This window comes from Chinchilla lanigera, unplaced genomic scaffold (genome assembly GCF_000276665.1).
Source record: "Chinchilla lanigera isolate Chin_1 unplaced genomic scaffold, ChiLan1.0 scaffold00036, whole genome shotgun sequence".
NCBI lineage: Eukaryota > Metazoa > Chordata > Mammalia > Rodentia > Chinchillidae > Chinchilla > Chinchilla lanigera.
Genome location: NW_004955437.1, coordinates 6086527 through 6106560, shown reverse-complemented (window position 1 = coordinate 6106560; position 20034 = coordinate 6086527). Strand labels below are relative to the sequence as shown.

The following is a 20034-nucleotide window of genomic DNA, read 5'->3' as shown; positions in this document are numbered from 1 at the left end:
ATAATACAGAGTTTCACTAGACAAGATGGTAGGAGTGCACCATTGTAATTTCATTGCATATTGTTACCTTCAAATCAGTTGCTCAGACCACCAGAGACAAACATGCACATGGGAGGTGTCTTATAAGCCATTTATTTTGCTGTGAACTATGTGGTCATTTTCTCTTCCCATTTAAAATTTTTCTCAGCAAGTAGAAACTCACTGTATATTAAAGATTTTAATTCTGTGCCTTTTCTATGCATGTATTGGTCAAACCTGTCCATTTTTTTCTTTATGGCATTGTTTAGTTTTTTGTCTTTTTGAGACAGGGTCTCTCGCTATGCAGTTCAGGCTGGCCTTGAGCTCACTTTGTAGCCCAGGCTGGTCTCAAGCTTGCAACGATCCTCCTGCCTCAGCCTCCCGAGTGCTGGGATTACAGGCGTGCACCACCACGCCTGGCTCTTTATGGCATTTTGTTAAACATCTTACTTAAGAAGCCTTCCTTGCTCCCAAGATTATAAATATCATGTCCTACATTTTCCTCTAGTTCTGTAAATCTCAGCGTTTATATCTTTAATCTATTTTTTTGTTGTTGTTTTTTGTTTTTTTGTTTTTTTTCCAGTACCGGGAATCAAACTCACAACCTTGCGCTTGCCAGGCAGGCGCTGCGCGGCTGAGCTAAATCCCCAGCCCCTACATCTTTAATCTAGACAGCACTTTAGCACTAGGAGACTCTTCTGTTGTTGTTATTGTTGTTTGAGACAGGGTCTCACCATTTAGTTGAGGCTGCCATTGAACTCCCTGTGTAGCCCAGACTGGCCTCAAACTGGTGGCAATCCTCCTGGCTCAGCCTCCTGAGTGCTGGGATTACAGGTGTGTACCACCACACCTAGCAGGGGATTTTTTTAAGAATTAGGAAACTCTTTTAGAGCAGCTTGGGTTCCCAGCAGGATGGAGAGAAAATAGTGAGCGATCTTACACACCCACGAAACCCCGCAAGGACACCACCTCCTGCAGCCTCTCTCAAACTGCAGAATCGCCAACAAAAGAAAAAGGCACTAAATGGGTAAAGAAAAGGACGCTTAGTTACAGTGAGAGATTGAACACAAAGGCAGAATGTTGCCGCCTTGCTCCTCCTAGGCCAAGATAAAAGGATCTCACGTATAGATTTGGGTTGCAAATTACTTCCAGGGAATGAGTGAGTTGGCCAGTAGGAATTTGCATAATGAGTCCGGCTTTGGTATTTTAACTATAGTAGGTTTATGAATGCTTTAATATCTGGCGAAGCAAGCCCCTCATGTCCTTCTAAAAAAGTATTGTTTATAACTCTTAAAATCCAATAATTGAAATAGAAGGACAACTGAACTAAAAAGGAGCAAAGGATTTGAGCAGACCTTTCTCCAAGAATACACAGATGACTAATGCACACATGCAGAGATGCTCAGTATCATTAGTTATCAGGGACATGCAGATCAAAACCATACAGAAGTGGGCATGATGGTGCATGCCCATAAGTCCAGCTACTCTGGAGACTGAGGCAGGAGAGTCAGGTTCAGGGTCAGCCTGGGCAATTTAGCCAGACTCTGTCTCAGAATTAAAGTTTTAAAAAAGGTCTGGGAGCCGAGCATGTTGGCCCACACCTGTAATCCCAGCACTTGGGAGGCTGAGGCAGGAGGACTGTTTGAGACCAACCTGGGCTACAAAGTGAGCTCAAGGCCAGCCTGAACTGCGCAGTGAGACCCTGTCTCAAAAAGACACCCCCCCCCAAAAAAAAGACAATAACAAGAGAAATTGGAACCCTTACCCATACTGATAGGAATGTAGAACAGTGTAGCTGTTTTGGAAAATAGTTTCACACTTCCTTGAAAAATTAAACATAGAGTTATTGTATGACCCGGTAATTCCACTCCTATGCTTGAGAGACCTGAAAACGTGTCTGCAAAAAACTTGTTTGCAAATATTCATCGACACATGAGTCATAAAAGCCCCAGAATATAAATGGCCCAAACATTCAGGAGCTGAAGAATAAGTAAGCAACATTTGGTTATCCACACAGTGGAATATTATTCGGTAGTGAAAAGAAAAAAGCAGGGATCCCTGCTGCAAGGATGAGCCTTACAAATCTTGTGCAACGTGAAAGAAGCCAGACATAAAAGGCCACATAGAGTGTGATTCCATTCTTGTGAGATGTCAGAACAGGCAAATCCAGAGAAACCAAAGATAGGTTTTCAATTGCTTGGGGCTGAGGAAGAAGGCCTGGAACACAGAGTGACTGCAGTGGATACGGGGTTTCTTTCGGGAGTGTGAAGATCTTTCTACATCACACAGAGGTGGCTGCCTACACCTGTTGATAGACTAAGACTCGGGCGTTTATTTTATTTTTTGTCTGGATGAGTAGCTTAGCTTTTGATGAACGGTATTTTTTGGTATTAAGAAAGACATTTTCTCTTAATATAATAAGTGTGGCGGCAGAGCAGAGTGAAGCTTAGCGAGCAGTCCCAAGGTGGCCCAGGGGCTCAGGCCCTTTCCGTCTTCTGCTCTGCCCCACGTGGTCGGTTCCTAGGCTGCTGACCCGGAACCGGAAGCTCGCTGCAGTGACGTAAGCCTCACAGCTACGCGTGGAGGAAGGGACACGCAAGTCGGGAGACTTCGTGTCAAGTTTCTTTTTTCAGACTTGTATTTTTAATTTTTAAAGTTTTTCTTTTTTAAACATTTAAAAATATTTATGATTGCATGCTTTTTGTTTTTTTTTTTTTTGGTACCGGGAATCGAACTCATGATCTCAGCCTTGCCAGGCAAGCGGTTAAGCTGCTGAGCTATACCCCTGGCCCTAAAGATGTTTATGAGTCCATGTTTGCAGTGCATAGATTCCATTCCTCATGGGGAGTTGGTCCGTGTGTACAACACATCTTAGCTCTTTTTTTTTTTTTGTCTTTGAGACAGGGTCTCACTATGCAGTTCAGGCTGGCCTTGAGCTCACTTTATAGCCCAAGCTGGCCTCAAAGTCGCAATGATCCTCCTGCCTCAGCCTCCTGAGGGCTGGGATTACAGGGTTGCGCCACTATGCCTGGCTGTCTCAGCTCTTTTTACGGCCTCCCCCGATCTCTTGTCCCCTCATACACAAAGGACTTACGTCCCAGTTTCCTATTTCTGAGTTTTGTTTTGCTCTTTTTTTGGTACCAGGAATTGAATTCAGGACCTTGCTCTTGCCAGGCAGGTGCCAGGTGGCTAAGCTATACCCCACGCTTATTTTACTTTTTAAGTTAGTTATATTTTAGGTTTCTCATGCAGTATTTAAGCTGGTGTGTCTGATTTATTTTACTTAACATTATGACCTCAAGGTGCATCCATTTTCCTACAGATGACTCAAGTGAATCCTTTATGGCAGAGTAGTGCTCCATTGGATATAAATACCATATTTTCTTTTTCCACTTACCTGTTGGTGGAAATAGGCAGCTTCCATGATTTGGCAATTGTGAATTGGGACTGCTATAAACAAAGTATGCAAGGATCTCTGTAGTATGATGTCTTTAACTCTTTTGGGGAGATACCTAGGAGAAGAAGAGCTAAGGTCAATGGAATTTGTACTTTTGGTATTTGAGGAACCTCCATACTGATTTCCATAGTGGTTGTATTAGTTCACATTCCCATCAATAATGTACAAGGGTTTGTTTTTGTTTCTTTCTTTCTTTCTTTCTTTCTTTCTTTTTTAGACAGGGTCTCACTGTGTAGTTCAGGCTGGTCCTGAGGTCACCACGTAGCCCAGGCTGGCCTCAAACTTGCAGTGATCCTCCTGCCTCAGCCTCCTAAGTGCTGAGATTACAGGAGTGCTCCACCACACCGGGCAGGTTTTTTTTCCTTTTTTTTTTTTGTTTGTTTTTTTGGTACTGAGACTTGAACTCAGGGCCTCTCACTTGCGAGGCAGCCGCTGTACCACTGAGCCACATCCCCAGCCTATTACTAGATTTCTTGATGATGACCATTCTTTCTGGAGGTAAGATGGAATCTCAGTGTTTTGGGTTTTTTTTCTTTTTGAGACAGGCTCTTGCTATGTAGTTCAGGCTGGCCTTAAACTCATTATGTAGCCTAGGCTGGCCTCAAACTTGCAATGATCTTCCTGCCTCAGCCTCCCAAGTGCTGGGATTACAGGTATGCGCCACCATGCCCGGCTTCATTTGCATTTTTTAATGGCCAGAGTTGTTGAACATTTTTTCAGGTATTTCTTACATCTGTACTACTTCTGAGAAGTGTATTCATCAGTTTCCCATTTCGTGATTGGGTCTTTTATTTTGGGGGAAATCTAATTTTATTTATTTATTTATTTATTTATTTATTATTATTTTTTGGTTTTTTTTCCAGTACCGGGAATCAAACTCACAACCTTGTGCTTGCCAGGTAGGCGCTGTACCGCTGAGCTAAATCTCCAGCCCCCATCTAATTTTTTTTTAGTTCCTTATATATTTTAGATATTTTTCCTCTGTCTGAGGAGTGGCTGGCAAATTTTTTTCTCATTCCGTAGGTTTTCTCTTCACTCTGTTGACTGTTTTCTTTGTGGTGCAGAAGTTTTTTAATTTGATACAGTCCCATTAGTTGATTCTCGTTTCTTGTGCAGTTGGGGTTCTGTTCTGAAAGTCTGGGCCTCTCCCCACATCTTGAACAGTTTTGCCTGCTTAATCTTCTCACAGATTGTGTTTCTCTTCTAATACTTAGATCTTTGACCCATTTTGATATTAGCTTACCACATGGTGAGAGATAGGGGTCTAGATTCAGCCTCCTGCATGTGGAGAGCAAGTTTTCCCAGCACCATGTGTTAAAGAGTCTTGTCTTTTCTCCAGCTTGTGCTTTTTGTCGATCAAAAGGCTGAATGTGCCTGGGGCTGTTTCTGCGTCCTCTCCGCTGTCCCACTGATCCTCCCGTCTGTTTCTGCGCCCGTCCCATGCTGTTTTTAATCACTGTAGCTGTGTAACAGAACTCTCAGTCTGGCCTTGTGATGCCTCTTGCTTTGCTCTTGTTTTCCCAGGATGCCTTTTGCTGCTATTCTGGGTCTTCTGGTTCCATATGGATTTTTTTTTAAAGCGTTTCCAGGTGGAATGAATTTTAAGATTGTTTTCTCTAGTGCTACGAGGAATGCTGTTGGTATTTTGCTTGGGATTCCGTTACATCTGTGTATGAGTCTCGGTAATATGGCCATTCTGACAATGTTGGTTCTGCCTATCTAGGAACAGGGGACATCTTTCCATTTCCGGATGTCTTCTTTGGTCTCCTTTTGGGTAATTCTGTAGTTTTCATTATAGAGGTGTTTCACTTCTTTGATTAGGTTAATTCCTAAGTATTTACTTTTCTTTAAGCTGTTGTGAATGGTCCTGTTTTCCTAGTTTCTTTCTCAGTGGGTTCATTATTGTTGTGCAGAAACATGATTGATTTTTTCTGTGCACTGATTGTGTATCCTGAATTGTACTTTTTCTTTTCTTTGCTTTGCTTTTTTTTGAGACAGAGTCTTACTATACAGTCCAGGCAAGCTGGCCTTGAGCCCACTTTGTACCCCAGACTGGTCTCGAACTTGCTACGATCCTCCTGGCACAGCCTCCTGAGTGACTGGGATTACAGACATATACCACTGTGGCCAGCAGTAGAGCTGTTTCCTAAAAATACGCTAACTACACAGGGAAAGCAAAATTATGCCCTTTCCTACTAGTCCCACCCTCCTTATTTGTAGCATGAGCTGGGCCCGAGCCCGTTTGTGAGCTTCTGAGGCCCATCGTTACCCAGTGCCAGTCACAGAGGGCCCCTGCTGACCTGTCACTCTTCCTGTGCCCAAGGGGCAGGGCCCGTGGACTTGACCAGCCGCACACTTGGGAGTTCCTGTGTTGCCCAGGTCGCCTGGAGCAGAGGCCTGTGACTGCCTGCCACTGTCCCACACGCTTAGTCTCCTAGGTGGACTTAGAGTCCAGGTGGCCAGTGCCTCCCACCCCTCCATTCATTACGAACAAACTGCTGTGCTCCCATCCCAGTTGTACTGAATTCATGCGAATGGTTTGAGGGAGACTTGACATCTTTAAACTTCATCTTCCCACCCGGCCCCATGCACACGGTCTGTTTGTCTATTCACTTAGGTTTTACTTTATGTCCTTCATTCAATTTTTATAGTTTAAGCGTTCTTGTTAAATTTATTCCTAGGTGTGAGTCAGATTACCTTGCATCTCCACTCTAACTGCTGATGGCTAGTGGAGTAAGCTACAATGACGGCTGCTGCTTGTTTCACCATAGTCCTCTTTTCAGTACCAATGTTGTGCGGTTGGGTTTCTTAGACTCCGGGACCATCCCCCCAAGCTTCCCTCCTAGTTTACAAAATGCCATCCTATATTGCTTTCCTATTCTTTCTTGGTTTTGCTTCAGTGGTTCTCCTTCCTGTACATGTGTTTCAAGGCCTCTCTACCTGAAAATACCAAGAACATCTAAAACTCAGAATAAAATTAGAATTAAACCTAGGTGTGGCGATGCCCGCCTGTAATCCCAGCATCTGGGAAGCAGAGGCAGGAGGATCCGGGCTCCATAGTGAAGCTCTGTTCCCCATAAACAAACAAACAAAATCGAAATTAAGAAAGTTACAGTTAAAGGATCCAAAGCACCTGCCTGGCAAGCGCAAGGTCCTGAGTTTGATTCCCGCTCCCCCCGCAAAAAGTGTCCAGAGCTGCTTGCTACTAGCCCCTGAAGCACATTTGTACAGATTCGAGGAAGGTGCCCTATTTCCTGTCACTTTATCCTCATCTCGTGAGAAGCTTGTCATGATTAACTGATTCACGTAGTCCAACGTGTGACTGCTGAACAGTGTCCTCGCCTATCCGCATATGTCCACCTCTGCCAGGTTGCTGGGCCCACAGGAGGCGCCCGGGCCTGTGGGGCAGCAGGGACAGGCCTGTCCCTCTGCTTTCCAAGCCCAGTCCCCCAGTGGCGGCTCTCAGGTATCACTGCTCCCCACAGAGGGCGAACCCCAAGTATAACTGGGTCTCCCTCTTCCTGCCTCTCTTGGAACCTGGGGTCACAGCCCTGGCCCATCGGGAAGCCCCGTCCAGAGCCACTGAGGACCCTCCTCTTCCTCTCCGGAGTGGGCCGTGCTGTGAGCCTCGTCACCCGCTTCCTCCGAGGCACTGTCCCTCGCACCTCTGCCTGGCGTGCCCTGTCCTCTGGCCGCCACGCTGTGGAAGTCGCCATGGTGACACAATGTAGTGTGTGCATGTGACCAGCACAGGGCCCAGCATGTGACACATTAGCTTCCCTCCCTGTCTCTTCCCTTGAGCTTGCTCCAGGGGAGCTGCAGGACTGTGTGCCCGTGACACGGTGTGAGGATTTCCCTCTTCCCTTGTGTGGCCATTCCGCGGAGTTCTCGTATTTAGACGGGAATGTAGCACGTTTGTCTCCTGATAAGGAACATTTGAAAATACTGGAGGAGGAAAAAAACACAGCCTTGCAGCTCCAGCATGCCACCAACACAGGTGGCACTAGAGGCCCCGGGGCTGGCCCTGGAGGCCCCTTGCAGGAGAGCGGTGCGGCCGCGGTCCTCCGGCGGGGTCTGCCTGCTGCCTGGGCGGGCCGAGGGGGGAGGGGCCCTGCCCTGACAGCTGCCTTAAACAAACAACACACCACCAAGATCCATGTTCACTGCTGATGACAGAAAGGGCTTTGTGATGAAGGGTGAGTTTCCCAGTGTTTATTGGTTTAAAACCTTGACTTCATCTCGGCCACATTTGGTTGTCTTTTGCCTTTGTTCTTGGCCCACAGGAGTGGTCTTACTGGGCTGTAATCAGAACCAGCTTGTGAAACATTCTGGAATCAAGTTGGAGTTTTAAAATAAACACAGCTTTTGAGAACTCAAATGAAACCCGAAACAGAAGAGAGAGTAAACAAGAAAGAATGCCCTAGCACTCTGAACTGGACATGTCAGAGGCAGGAGCAGGGGAAACTGAGGAAGGCTGTGTACAGCAGGGCCACTCTGACGGGGAGCTGCCAGGGCAGGGGGTCGGGCACGGGGCTCCTTTGTCTCTGCCCAGCCTGGGGTCCCTGGTCAGAGCGGTGATCAGGCGGGTGCTGCGTGCACCAGTGATGGCCCCGGAAGGTCCCAGCTCTCCCACGTGTCCCTTCTCTCTCCAGCCCTTTCTAGCTCTTCCTCCCTGGGTTGCTGGGCAGCAAGGGCCGGGTACACAGCCAGAGCTTGCAGAGACACCCAACAGGCACAGCCATGTCGCCCAGCGCCCACCCCGCATGCCCTGCACGTTTCTGCCAGGTGGCGCCCGGGTTGGAGAGGATCAGAGGAGCTGCATTGCCGAATGGTTTCCAACTGCTGTGCTTCGTTTATTGAGTTGACGTAGGAAAGTGTAGGAGAGTATGCAGAGAGAGGAGCCGCTCCTCACCATGCTGCCCTCTGCACCCCTTCATCACAGGTTCCTTTTCCAGCTCCGCACTATAGAGAGCGCTCGAGGTCCTCGTCACGGCCCAGGGGTTTATGTTTGTAATCCTGTGAAAAGTGACTGCAATTGTAGTGAGTTAATTCTAATCTAGCACTTCCAGTGCAACCCATGGCATAAAGAAAGACTCAGTAATATATCCAGCATGGCAGGGAGTCAAGGGGGTCCTGGGTCCGGCCGCAGTGGTGATTATCCGGAACAAAGGCCTCCCACCTAGGGCCGAACCCGGATTTTATTCATTCGTGAAGAAGGGCATGGCTTGAGGATGAGTGACTGTGAGAGTGGCGGGAAGCAGCAGAGTGCCATGAGCTGGGCTAGGCAGGAGGCCTGAAATCCCCTCTGCAAACGCAGAGAGAAGGATCTGCAGAAAGAGTAACCTGCGTGACACCGTTGAGGTAGTTGAGCTAATGTTTTGGGGTCAGTGCTTCAGCTCTGATGAGAAGTGTTTGAAGCCCCAGGAAGTCATAGCCTCGATCTCAAGGCTCAGTCCCAGCTGACAGTGTGCAGCGTTGGAGCTTCATCCCACCTTGTCCCGGCTCACCCACGGGAACAACGGGGGTCCGGGGAAACACGCCTGCCGTCTTCAAACACTACCATCCGCACCTCACGGGACGGATGTGCATGGCTTAAAGCCAGTCGAAGGGATAAGGAAGAGTCCCAGCCAGCTCTGCGCACATCAGTACAAGGAAATAGGGTCGGGGTCAGCCATGATGGAGACCGTCGCTCCTCCTGCGAGGAGAGTCGCCCAGGCGGTCTGCACACTCCAGTGCCTCTAATTGTTTGCCCTGAAGAATTCCTCCCTCTCTGCCCGCCTGTCCGGCTGCTGCCTTCCCGTGCCGCTCTTCCCGCGCCCACCTGCCTTCTCTGTGTTGCACCCCTCGCAGACCCCGACCCCTGGTGGCCCTACAGCGGGGAGCACAATGCGTCCGAGCCCGTCCCTGCAGACTGCGTCGTCTGCGCCCACGCTCTGCCCCTCGAGGTGATGCTCCCGGAGGACACCCCGAGGATGTTTGACCGCCTCCGGCAGCTGGTGATCAAGGTAAGGAGGTGCTCGCCGCCCCCACTGCGCGGTTCCCGCTCCTGAATGGGTCGCGGGGAGTCTGTGCCTTTGTTTTGCTTTTGCACCAAGACTGGGCGGCCTCTGCGGACAGAGGAGATCCACCGCTTCCTGTGCCAGTACCCGGAGGCGACGGAAGGCTTCCCCGAAGGGGTTTTCACCCAGTGGCGGAGCTGCTTTCCCCAGCGGTGGTTCCCGTTTCCTTACCCGTGGTGAGTGCGCCAGGGTCAGGCCCGTGCTTAGACCAGGGGTCACACCGGGGAGAGCCGTCACCCAGTGCGCCACGTGACAGCCCTGTGTCCACCGATGGTCGGGAGAGAGGGAAGGACAGAGGGGACGGTGGAGGAGGGGGCCCATCGGGGGAGCCGGAGACGGCCCGCGGCAAGTCTGGCGCGGTGCTCAGCACGCTCCTGCCCGGACCTGGTGTCTTCTCCGGCCTCCTGTGCCCTAGGCCTGGTCTGCTCCGCTTCTTGGGGCTGAGGTCGCCTTCCAGCAGGAAAAGCCAGCTGCCATCACATAACCAAGAAGTCAATTCACTTTTTCAAGTTTTATGTTGGATAATTCCTGAATACTTCCTGTTCATCAAGTGTGCCACTGGTCTTTTCCTTTTTTATTCTTTGGTACCGCGAACCAAACTCAGGACCTTGTGCTTGCCAGGCAGGCGCTTGTGCCACTGAGCTACATCCCTGGCCTGTGCCATTTATTTTCATGCTGGAACATGCGCAGTATCACAAGTAATGGGGCTTCGCACCGTGCGTCTCAGGGCCGGGGTCAGGGCTTAGAGCTCAGGGCTCAGGGCTCAGGTCCCTCCCCCTCTCTCCTCTCTCTTCGCCTCTCTTTCTGGCCTGCCTCACTGCAGTCTGTCTTCCAACCGAGAGAGGGAATGGTTGCTTCTTTTCCTCCCTCTATTATTTCCACTGGGCCTTAGAACATTGCCCGCACATACAGCCAGCAGTGGGGCTCGGCGTGCAGGTCAGCCTTGATGTGCAGAGCTCGCAGCCCCTCACAGCGCCCTGGTGCTCGGTGTCTGCCCCGCATAGCGTCCCCGCACTTGCCAGGAGCCCTGTCCGCCCGCCAGTGGAGAGGCTGTCACCTGTTCTGGTGACACTGTTCTGTTTCATGCTTTTACAGGAGGAGACCTCTGAACAGATCACAAATTTTACATGAACTTTTTCCTGTTTTTACACACCTCTCATTTCCGAAAGATGCCTCCTTAAAGAAGTGCTTCCTGCTTCAGCCGGAACCTGTTGTGGGGAGAAAGGTAGGGCATTTCTAGAGGACTTGGATCTAGAATTTTCCTCACTGGGGTCCTAGAGTGACGTAATCCAGCCCATCCCTGCATCAGTGTCAAGGGTGCACTGAGGGACGCCACGCCCTCCAGGGTTCTCCCCTGCCACTGCTAGCCGGGGACCTGCAGTGCCCCCACCCCGTGAGGAAGGTAGGTCCCCAGGCTTTTTGTTTTTGTTTTTGTTTTTCTCCGGTACCGGGAACCGAACTCATGACTTTGCGCTTGCCAGGCAGGCGCTTTGCCGCTGAGCTAAATCCCCAGCCCAAGCTAAATCCCCAGCCCGGTCCCCAGGCTTTTGAAAGCCTATTTCGCCAGCCTGTTGCCTCCTGTCACCCTTGGGGCCAGGCTACCTCTCTGCATCCAAGGGGGTGGGGCTGTCACGTCTCTCGGGACTCAAGTGTGCAATTTGTGTGGCTTCCTCACCTCAAATCGGGATGCAGACGCGTTCCACATAAAAGTGATACACAAGCCACTGTCCTCCTCTGAAACATCGCAGAGAAGATGCTACCGGCCATTCATGTTGGCAGAAACAACAAACTTGGCCCTTGTAGAGCACATATTAATCCCTGAATAGTCATGTGGCAAACCTGACAGTTTCTAAAATTCAGTGGCCTTCTGGAAACCACAATCCAAGAGAAACACAAACAAAACAGAAGGATGAAAGTGTGGCTTAAAAATTACATCTTTAGCTGGAAATGGTGGCAAATGCCTGTAATCTCAGCACTCAGGAGGGCTGAAGCAAGAAGACTGGCCAGCCTAGGCTACGTAGTGAGACCCTGTCTCAGAGTAATAAATAAATAAATAGTGCAGCCTCTTGAAACAAATAAAATATAACTTTGTAATTGAAAAGGTATGTAGCTCAGTGGGAAAGCACATGCTTAGCATGTGTAAGACCCTAGGATTGATCCCCAGCATCCCAAAAATGCATATAAAAGAACTAAACCAAAATACTATTAACTTTTCCTTTATATGCTTACCCTCTTTATCCCATACAGAAACCTTGCATTTATTATTCGATAATATTTTTGCTAAGCAGAGCTGGGCACAGTTGTGCACACCTGCAATCCTAGCACTCAGAAGGCTGAGGCAGGAGGTTGCCGTGAGTTCGAGGCCAGCCTGAACTACATAGTGAGACCCTGTCTCAAAAAAACAAAAAGTTTTGTTTTGTTTTGTTTTCTGCTAAGCAAATACTAAGGATTTGCTTTCCCACAAAATAAAAAAGAAGTAAAACTCACATTGCTACTGAGCACAAGTTTTTACTTCCCCAAAGGTAATGCAGCTAATAAGCAAACAAGAAAAAAGAAAGCGGTCAGCTGTAGATGAGCAGGGCGTCAATGAACGAGCCGATTCCTTCACTCTCTAGACGGGGGAACTGAGCCCCAGAGAGACTAGGTGATGCATCCCCCATCACAGAGCAGGGTAATGGGACACTGCCAGCTGCCCCAGCCCCGCAAACGGCACAGACTCCAGGTGAAGTGGGTGGCACAGGCGTGGGGCCGGGGATGGCAGCCCGGGGATGCAAAGGCCCCGCCCTGCATGCTGTTGCGCCTCTCCCGGCCAGGGGACAGAGAGGCCGCCCTGTCTCTGTCTGTTTGCCTCCTCTCTGACCTGCTCCTCTGGGGCATCCTCCCGAGGAAGGGTTTGAGCCTGGGTTTGTGTGAACGAATGAGGAGTTTTCTTCTTCAAAAGGTGTTGCGCTGAGGGTGCGGCCTACGGTAGAGCCACTCTTAGCGTGCACGAGGCTCTGGGTCCCATCCCCAGGACCGCCACGAGATTTTTTTTTTTAATTTCCCAAATTGTGACCCTGTCCCAACACTGGGCTGTAACTTCAATCTCCTAATGCTCTTACTTAGCGCCACATCTGCTGAACCGTGTGGAAGGAATTTAAAAGCCATAAAAACAATCATCTTTGTCTGGAAGCCGGAGCTCACGCCCGCCAGCAGCAGCAGCGGGAGGTGCCGGCCCTGGCTCCGTCTCTGCGGCCGTTTGTCCTGCTGTTCCTGGCCGCAGCTCGGGCCTCCTATGAGTTCATCTTCCTGACTGTGATACAATGCTGGGTGCGGGCCTTTATCTTCGTCTCCGTTCTCCCACTTGGATATTGAAGTCAGCTTCCCAGACTGCTCAACGCCCAGGCGCTGGCCAGAGGCCTGAGCAACCGTCCCTCAGACGCTTGCCGGAGCCCTCCCGCTGTGCGGGGCTCCCAGGCTGCCCTGGAAGGGGAGCGGCCTGCGGAGCAGAAGTCCTGCGAGTCTGCCTTCTCGGAGCCCTGCGTCCCGCCCCCGCCAGAGCTCTCCTTCCCCCCAGCTGCCTCAACCCGCGCTGGCACCCACATCCCTGCCCCTGGCCGGGGAGAGCCGCATGTCTTTGGGTCCTGGGTCCCAAGACAGCTTGTGGGATGGAAGATAGGAGATGGGGCGGAGTCCCTAAGAGCTCTGGGCCAGCAAGCGTGGACTGCTGAGGAGGATGTGGGCGACTCTCCTTAAATGAGGAGCAGTTGTCTCCATTTTGGCTGAGCCTGACCCTCTTTCCATGTACTGATCTGGGTTTTTGTTTGTTTGTTTGTTTTGAGACAGTGTCTCATTATGCAGTTCAGGCTGGCCTTGAGCTCACTTGTTAGTCCAGACTGGTCTCGAACTCACAAGTGTCCTCCTGCCTCAAGCCTCCCAAGTGCTGGGATTACAGGTGTGCACCACCACACCCGGTGTGTTTTGTTTTTTTTTGTTTGTTTTGATATCGAGAATTGAACTCAGGATCTTGGCTTGCCAAGCAGGCCCTTGTGCTGCTGAGCTATATCCCTGGCCCTGTATTGATATGCACAGAGCTGGCTAGGACCCTTTCCTTCTCCCTTCAGTTGGCTTTAAGCAATGCTTATCAGCCAGCCCAGGGGCTGATGGTAGTCTTTGGAGATGGCAGGTGTGTTTCCCCAGACCCCTGTTGCTCCCTCGAGTGAGCAGGGGTGAGGCGGGGTGTGTGAGCCAAAGCTCCATACTGTGATCTGGGATGGAGCTTCAAGATAGAGGCTGTGACTTCCTGGGGTTTCAAAGATTACTCATCAGAGCTGAAGCACCAAGCTCAAAACACTAGATACTATCTCAGTTGTGTCACACAGGTTTCTCTTTCTGCAGATCCTTGTCTCTGCATTTGCAGAGGGGATTTCAGGCCTCCTACCTAGCCCAGCTCATGGCACTCCGCTACTTCCCGCCACTCTCACAGTCACTCATCCTCAAGCCACTCCTTTCTTCACGAATGAATAAAATTAGGGTTCATTCCTGGGTGGAGGCCTTTGTTCCAGATAGCCATCACTGTGGCTGGACTCAGGACCCCCTTGACTTCCCAGCGTGTTGGATATGTTATTGTGTCTTTTATTTACGCCATGGGTTGCCCTGGAAGTGGTAGATTAGAATTAACTCATTACAGTTGCAGTAACTTTTCCACGGGATTAGGAGGACCAGGAAGTGCTCTTATAGGCTGCCCGGCCTGCTTCCCACGCCCACAGGCGCCAGGGCTGTGTCTTTCTGTTCACCGCAGGAGTAGAGGGATCACCTGTCTCCTGCCGGGCCTGTTGAAAGAGGGAAACATACACTTCTTTGGGGGGCTTCTGGGGCCTTTTTAAGACTGGATACCAGGGTGTAGGCCTGTACGAGCTCCCGCCCCCTGCAGGCCAGCTCCACACCTCCTGCTGTCACCGCAGCAGCCAGGGAAGTGGCTCTACTGCTGCAGTGGAAGCAGAATCGTGGCCAAGGTTGCACACAGGGCAGAGGGGACCAAAGCCCAAGGCTCCAGAGACCTTAGAGTGGAGAAGAAAAACCAGACCTGGCTGGGGCGTCTGCCTGGTGACCCCTGCTTTAGAGGGCAGGAGGTAGGGGAAGACGCCCTGTGAGACCACTTCTGCCCTGTCCCTGTTCCCCACTGTGGGAGACCCCGAGCACACAGCTCCTCCCCGGGCGCAGAGCAGGTGGCACCAGTACCTGTCGCTGACTCTGTCTCTCTGGACAGGCACATGTCCTGGGGGGCTCCTCTGTCCTCAGACTCTCAGGCCAGGCTGCTGTCCTTAGTTTTAATTAGTAGCATGGCAGATCTGCTTGGGCAGAGAGCGCAGACCTGAACTCGCTGCTGTGCGATTCTCGTCAGAAGGCTCATGCGAGGGGCAGACCTCCATGGAGGAGCCCAGAGGACGCCAGACCCTCTGCGTAGCTGCAATGCCCACATCAAACCAGACCCTGCGAAGACCGTATTCTGAGACCCCTGCCTATTGGTCTCTGCTGCACCTCCTTTTGTGAAACCGCAGCGAGAGTAGCTTGGTGGCAGACCACTTACCGTGTGTGCTCCAGGCTCGGGGTCCCAGCCCCAGCTTCCAGAGCCAAAAATTGCAATAAAATATTTGGCCTTTGACCACCTGTGAAGCTGCGGCTCAGAATAGCTGTAGATTATGAAGCCTGCGGGAAGCTGCCCCAGGACTGATGTTGAGGCTGCTGCCCAGTAGATCCCACAGTCTCTTAGAAGCACCCACGAAGAGATTCTGCCTAGGTCTCAGTACCAGGAGAGACCCTGCTCAGGAGGAACTGGCCCTGCTTTTCTCTCTGCGGAGGCTGCTGGGAACCCAGAGCGCATGTGGGAGGGTTCTGGTACCCATGCCCCAAGTTTTACCCTGTTTGTTTTTCCTCCCTGTCCCCGTCCTTGTTCTCCCTCCAGATGCATAAGGTGCACGACCTGTTTGCAGTCGGCAGCGGTGAGGCCATGCTGCAGCTCATCCCTCCCTTCCACTGCCGGAGACACTGTCAGTCCGTGGCCGTGCCGGTAGAGGCAGGGGACATCGGTATGTAGGGTCCCAAGAGGGGCAGGGACTCTGGAGGCATCTGTTCGGTTGGGTTGGGTTGGGTTGGGTTTTTTACAATAGGGTTTTGCTGCGCAGTCCAGGCTGGCCTTGAACTCACTATGTAGCCCAGGCTGGTCTCGAACTTGCAACAATCCTCCTGCCTCAGCCTTCGGAGTGCGAGGATCACAGGTACATGCCACCACACCCAGCTAAGTTTTTAACTCAGAAAATATTCAAAGCAGCAAATACTGCCTTCATGAAAACAGCTTTTTTTTTTTTTTTTTTTTTTTCCTTTTCACAATATTCCTTAAACATCCAAAGATTTTCAAATTTTTGGTACCAGGGATTGAACTCAGGACCTTGTGCATGCTAGGCAGGCGCTTATGCCACTGAGCTATATCCCCAGCCCAAAAATAGCATTCTTTTATTAACAGGGTTGATATATCTGTGCTTAGAAATAAAACAACTGATGTAGCGGAGAGAAAAACCTTTCATCTACAACACTGCGATATAGACACTTCCCGTCAGAAGGGATTTTGGAAAGTATTTAGACGGATTCCTAGTTTTACAGAGGAGGAGGTCGAGGCCCAGAGAGCACATTAGTCAATGGGACGTCAGGCCTGCTGTCTGCCTGAGCCGGGGGTGGGACAAGCCAAGACTGGAGGAACCCTTTCTGGACCTGCACTGCTAATCAAAGAATGCCAAGCGGTGTGAAGGGCAGGAGTCCCAGAAGGAAATGGTACCTCCGTGTGGGTCCAGCGGTCTCAGCACAGCCTCACGCTGATGACAGCCTTCTCCCAGTGTTTTCCTGCTGACACGCATCCTGCGCCTTGTACCCTAAAAACCAGTGCTGCAGAAGCAGGTTTGCCCCAGCCACTGGCAGCAGCAGTCACTGACCTCAGCCCCCCGGTACAAGTGGGTACATGGACGGGCACCACCCTGAACCCTCCTCACACTTCCTGCCTCGCTGGGCGAGGCCTGGGGAACCCGGCAGAGCCCAGACCAGTTTTCCAGTTGATTTGTTTGCGCTTCAGCCACTCAGGAGACCCAGAATTCCTAGAAACCTCTCCCTTCTTTGTGGATAGGGAGCAGACTGCAGACTGTGCCAAGTTTTGGTCCAGGTTACATAACTTACGTCAATTTAGGAATGAAAAATAAAATTCACGCGCACATTTTAGAAGGGGTCTGGCAGCAGTCCGAGGAGCTCTGAGCCTCAAAGCCCATTGCAGATAGAGCCCCAGCGGCTCAGACACAGAGCCCGTTCCCCGTGGCTGGGGTGCTGGCCGGGTGGAAGGCACCCTGTGCGCAGCGTCTGCAGTCAGCACAGGACGGGGTGGCGAGGGGACGGAGGTGGAGAAGTGGCGAGCAGCTTGGGAGAAGAGCGAGGGAAGCAGGAGAGAGCAGCGGCAGCTAAAGCAGCGGCGGGGACAGAGCCACGGCCGCAGGCGCCACTGCGGCTGTGACAGACGAGGACAGGAAGGCGGGCCTCGTGCGGGGAAGGAAACAAGGGTCTGCACGGCAGTGGCGTTTCTGGCCCCTGAGACCTCAGAATGGCCCCGTGACAGGCTCCCATGGTGCTGCGGAGACAGACCAGGAAACCTGGGACTGGAGGGGGGTACCCAGGCCAGGTGCCGCATCTGCTGCCCATACAGCACAGTGCCACTTTGAGTCCTGTCGCATGTCCCCACCTCAGGACAGAGGCACCGCCGGCTCTGTAAACCTTGCTGTCCAGAGATGCTTTCTCTTGGGGTTATTGTGTTGTGGTGCAGAGAAACAGTCTGAGATCCACTCTCAGTTCCTGAGCACCCGAGACAGTATTGCCAGCCTCGGACACGGATGCTTAGCACGCTCAGGAGATGGTGGTTTTCCTGTCCCTCGAGAGAGGTCGCAGTGAGCGGTGCTGTGTTGGACAGCGATGGCGGTGACCAGCCTGAGCCCTATCACCCTCAAGAAGGCCGAGTTCCAGGCTTCCTGGTGGCCCATCACCCTCCCCCACCCCACAGACTGCAGTGACAGAGGCCCACATTCCCTAGGCGAGGCTTCAGTTGCCTGGGGCCCCAGGGATGGGCACTGGAGCCTTGGGTACCCAGGGTTCTTGGGTTGGCAGGCTCAGGGCAGTGCCAGCCTTGGGGTTCTCAGTGCAGGTCGGAAGGCCTCCCAGGAGCCTGGTGGTTGTCACACCGACTTCACTGGGGAATCCTGTCTTTGGAATATCTGATAGGACGCTACTGGTCGAGGAACCCACTTTGAGAATTGTGGCTTTCAGTTTATCAGGACACGCGATGAGGACCTGTGTCTGAACAGGGGCTCCTGCTCCCCCTCAGAACCCATTCTACCTTGCTCAGACCCTTGGGATCAGGCTGAATGTTGAGGGCCACCACCAGCCCTCCCTGTGAACCTGCCGAGCCTGCTTTACACTGCCCGGGGCAGGGCGCGGGGAGAGCATTTGGGTTGGAAGTGGTGCCAGCTGCTGTCAGGTTGGCCAGGAGTAGTGACGGAACTGCCGTGCAGGAGGGGCAGGAGGAGCTCCCAGACCTGCCGTTGGCTCACCCTGGCCCCTGTGGTGTGTGCTCCGAGGCCGGCCGTGTCAGGCTCTGCCACTGACGGGCTTTCCTGTTGCTGTTTCCCTCCAAGGCTACACGAGCGCTGCCCACTGGAAGGCCTACATCATCGCCAGAGGGGTCCAGCCTTTGGTCATCTGCGATGGAACCACGCTCTCAGAACTATAGGCAACAGAGCTACCTACTAGAACAACTTTGAGACCCGAAAGCCAGTTAAAAGGAGAAATAAAAACAGACAATGAAACCACTTTCCAGGGCTTGGTCGCTTAGTTGCCTGCCCTTTCCATGCATGCGTGAGCCAGCGCGTGCTGGAGGTGCCGACCCTGCCCCTGCCCGCTACCCCAGACGGACTGGAGGACTCAGGCCCGGCTGCTCGGCCGGGACGTTGCAGCGCCTGCCTGTGAGAAACTGGGCTCTTCCAGACCCACGGGCACTGCCAGGTGCTGCGACCAGAGCCTCCCTTCAGCAGGTGGATCTGCCGGTCCGCTGTCACCCTGGCCACTTCACCCTAGGCTTCTTGGAAAGCCCCGGCTGATGAAAGAAATCAAGTCACTGCAGTGTATAGTTTCTGAAGAATGGAATTAGAGCCAATGAAAAACATCAAATAACCCTGAGTCACACTTAAGAACATCTCCTGCCTGGCCGTGGCTCTAGGAGTCTGGGTGGTGCCGCCGGGCGGGAGCGACTGCATTGCTGACAGGAATCCCCTGGGCTGCTGGTAACGCTCCTCTGCCTTCTCGCCTTGGTCCTGCGTGGCCCCCGCCCCATCTGGTTTGGCTGCGCTCGACCATCCCTCCCTGTTCGGTCCAGAGCCCCTTGTACGGAGGCGGCCCCCACGTCAGCGTGGCCTGCAGAAGGGGTGCATTAGAGGAGCTAGCCCGGGAGAGGCGCCTCTCTGGGTTTGACCTGAGGCTCTGACTTTCGGCAGGACGCCTTGCAGCTGTGTCAGAGCTGATGCCATGCGCCGCAGTGTTTCCAGCCAATCTGCGCTCCTCTGCCCCCCGCCGCCCCGGGTGCTGGGAGACGAGGGGAGGAGCTCTTACGTTTTTGTGGAAAGCTGTGTTATGGTCAGGTGATTTGCCACGCTGACTGTCCTCCCCACTCCAAGTGCTGTTTGTGTCTGTGAATCAGATGGCGTGAAGAAGGGATCCCTTCCCTTCCCTGTTCCTTTCTCCTTCGTTGGCTGTGGCTACCTGGCTACTGGTCACACCTCCTCGGAGGGGAAGGGCAGCCAGGGCACACCATGGCCTCTGGTCCAGGCTGCAGGGACCGCGTGGAGGCACGGTGGGTGGAGGCGGGTGGTGTTGAGGGGAGGTGGCGGTGACCTTTGGGAGGTCTGCATCCTTGGGGAGCCCCTACCCCTTCTCCCAGGCCCCTGCATATAGCGTGAACATTGAGCACTTGAATGGCCTCTGTGTGGCTTTGCAGAGACAAACAGTTCGCAGGGCTCAGGTGGGAACACTCAGAGCCTCCTCTGGCTTAAATGAAACCTGGGTGAGCTGTGCCTGAGGGCATCCTCGGGGGAGGAGCCAGCCCCTTGTGTAGATGGACGGAGAAGAAAGCACACTTCACGTATGTATGAGAGACGCCGCTAAGCAGCTGTGATTTCAGAGGTTTTAAATCCAAGGGATCAACCAGAGACAGCTTCTCCAAGTACTGAGCTACTGCTGTGTCCCTCCCCAGCTGCGTGCAGGACAGCAGGTGACACGGGTGCAGCCCTCAAAGGCCTCAGAGTTAAGGAGAGGGAGTTTCCCAAGGGCCTTAGACTCAGGCTGTTTTCCTGAGGACCCAGCTCAGGACTGCTCAGTGGTGGAGCATGAACACAGTCCTGGGTTTTATCTCCCCACTGAAGAAAAAAAGGCTAAAGGGCA

The 20034-nt window shown here is 52.2% G+C and overlaps 1 protein-coding gene across 3 annotated transcripts in view; it reads left to right on the top strand.

Annotated features, from left to right (window-relative positions):
• The window catches only part of LOC102023844 (chromosome unknown open reading frame, human C6orf89), a 36923-nt gene extending 17659 nt beyond the window's left edge, over positions 1 to 19264 (top strand). For all 3 annotated transcript variants that reach the window (XM_013517008.1, XM_005389633.2, XM_013517007.1), the window contains 5 exons: positions 9326 to 9480; positions 9571 to 9710; positions 10630 to 10759; positions 15479 to 15602; positions 18237 to 19264. In XM_013517008.1, the coding sequence (XP_013372462.1) occupies positions 9326 to 9480; positions 9571 to 9710; positions 10630 to 10759; positions 15479 to 15602; positions 18237 to 18331 (644 nt within the window). In that variant the 3' untranslated portion in view covers positions 18332 to 19264. The remainder of the gene's footprint in view (positions 1 to 9325; positions 9481 to 9570; positions 9711 to 10629; positions 10760 to 15478; positions 15603 to 18236) is intronic.
• The last annotated feature ends 770 nt before the right edge of the window (positions 19265 to 20034 follow it).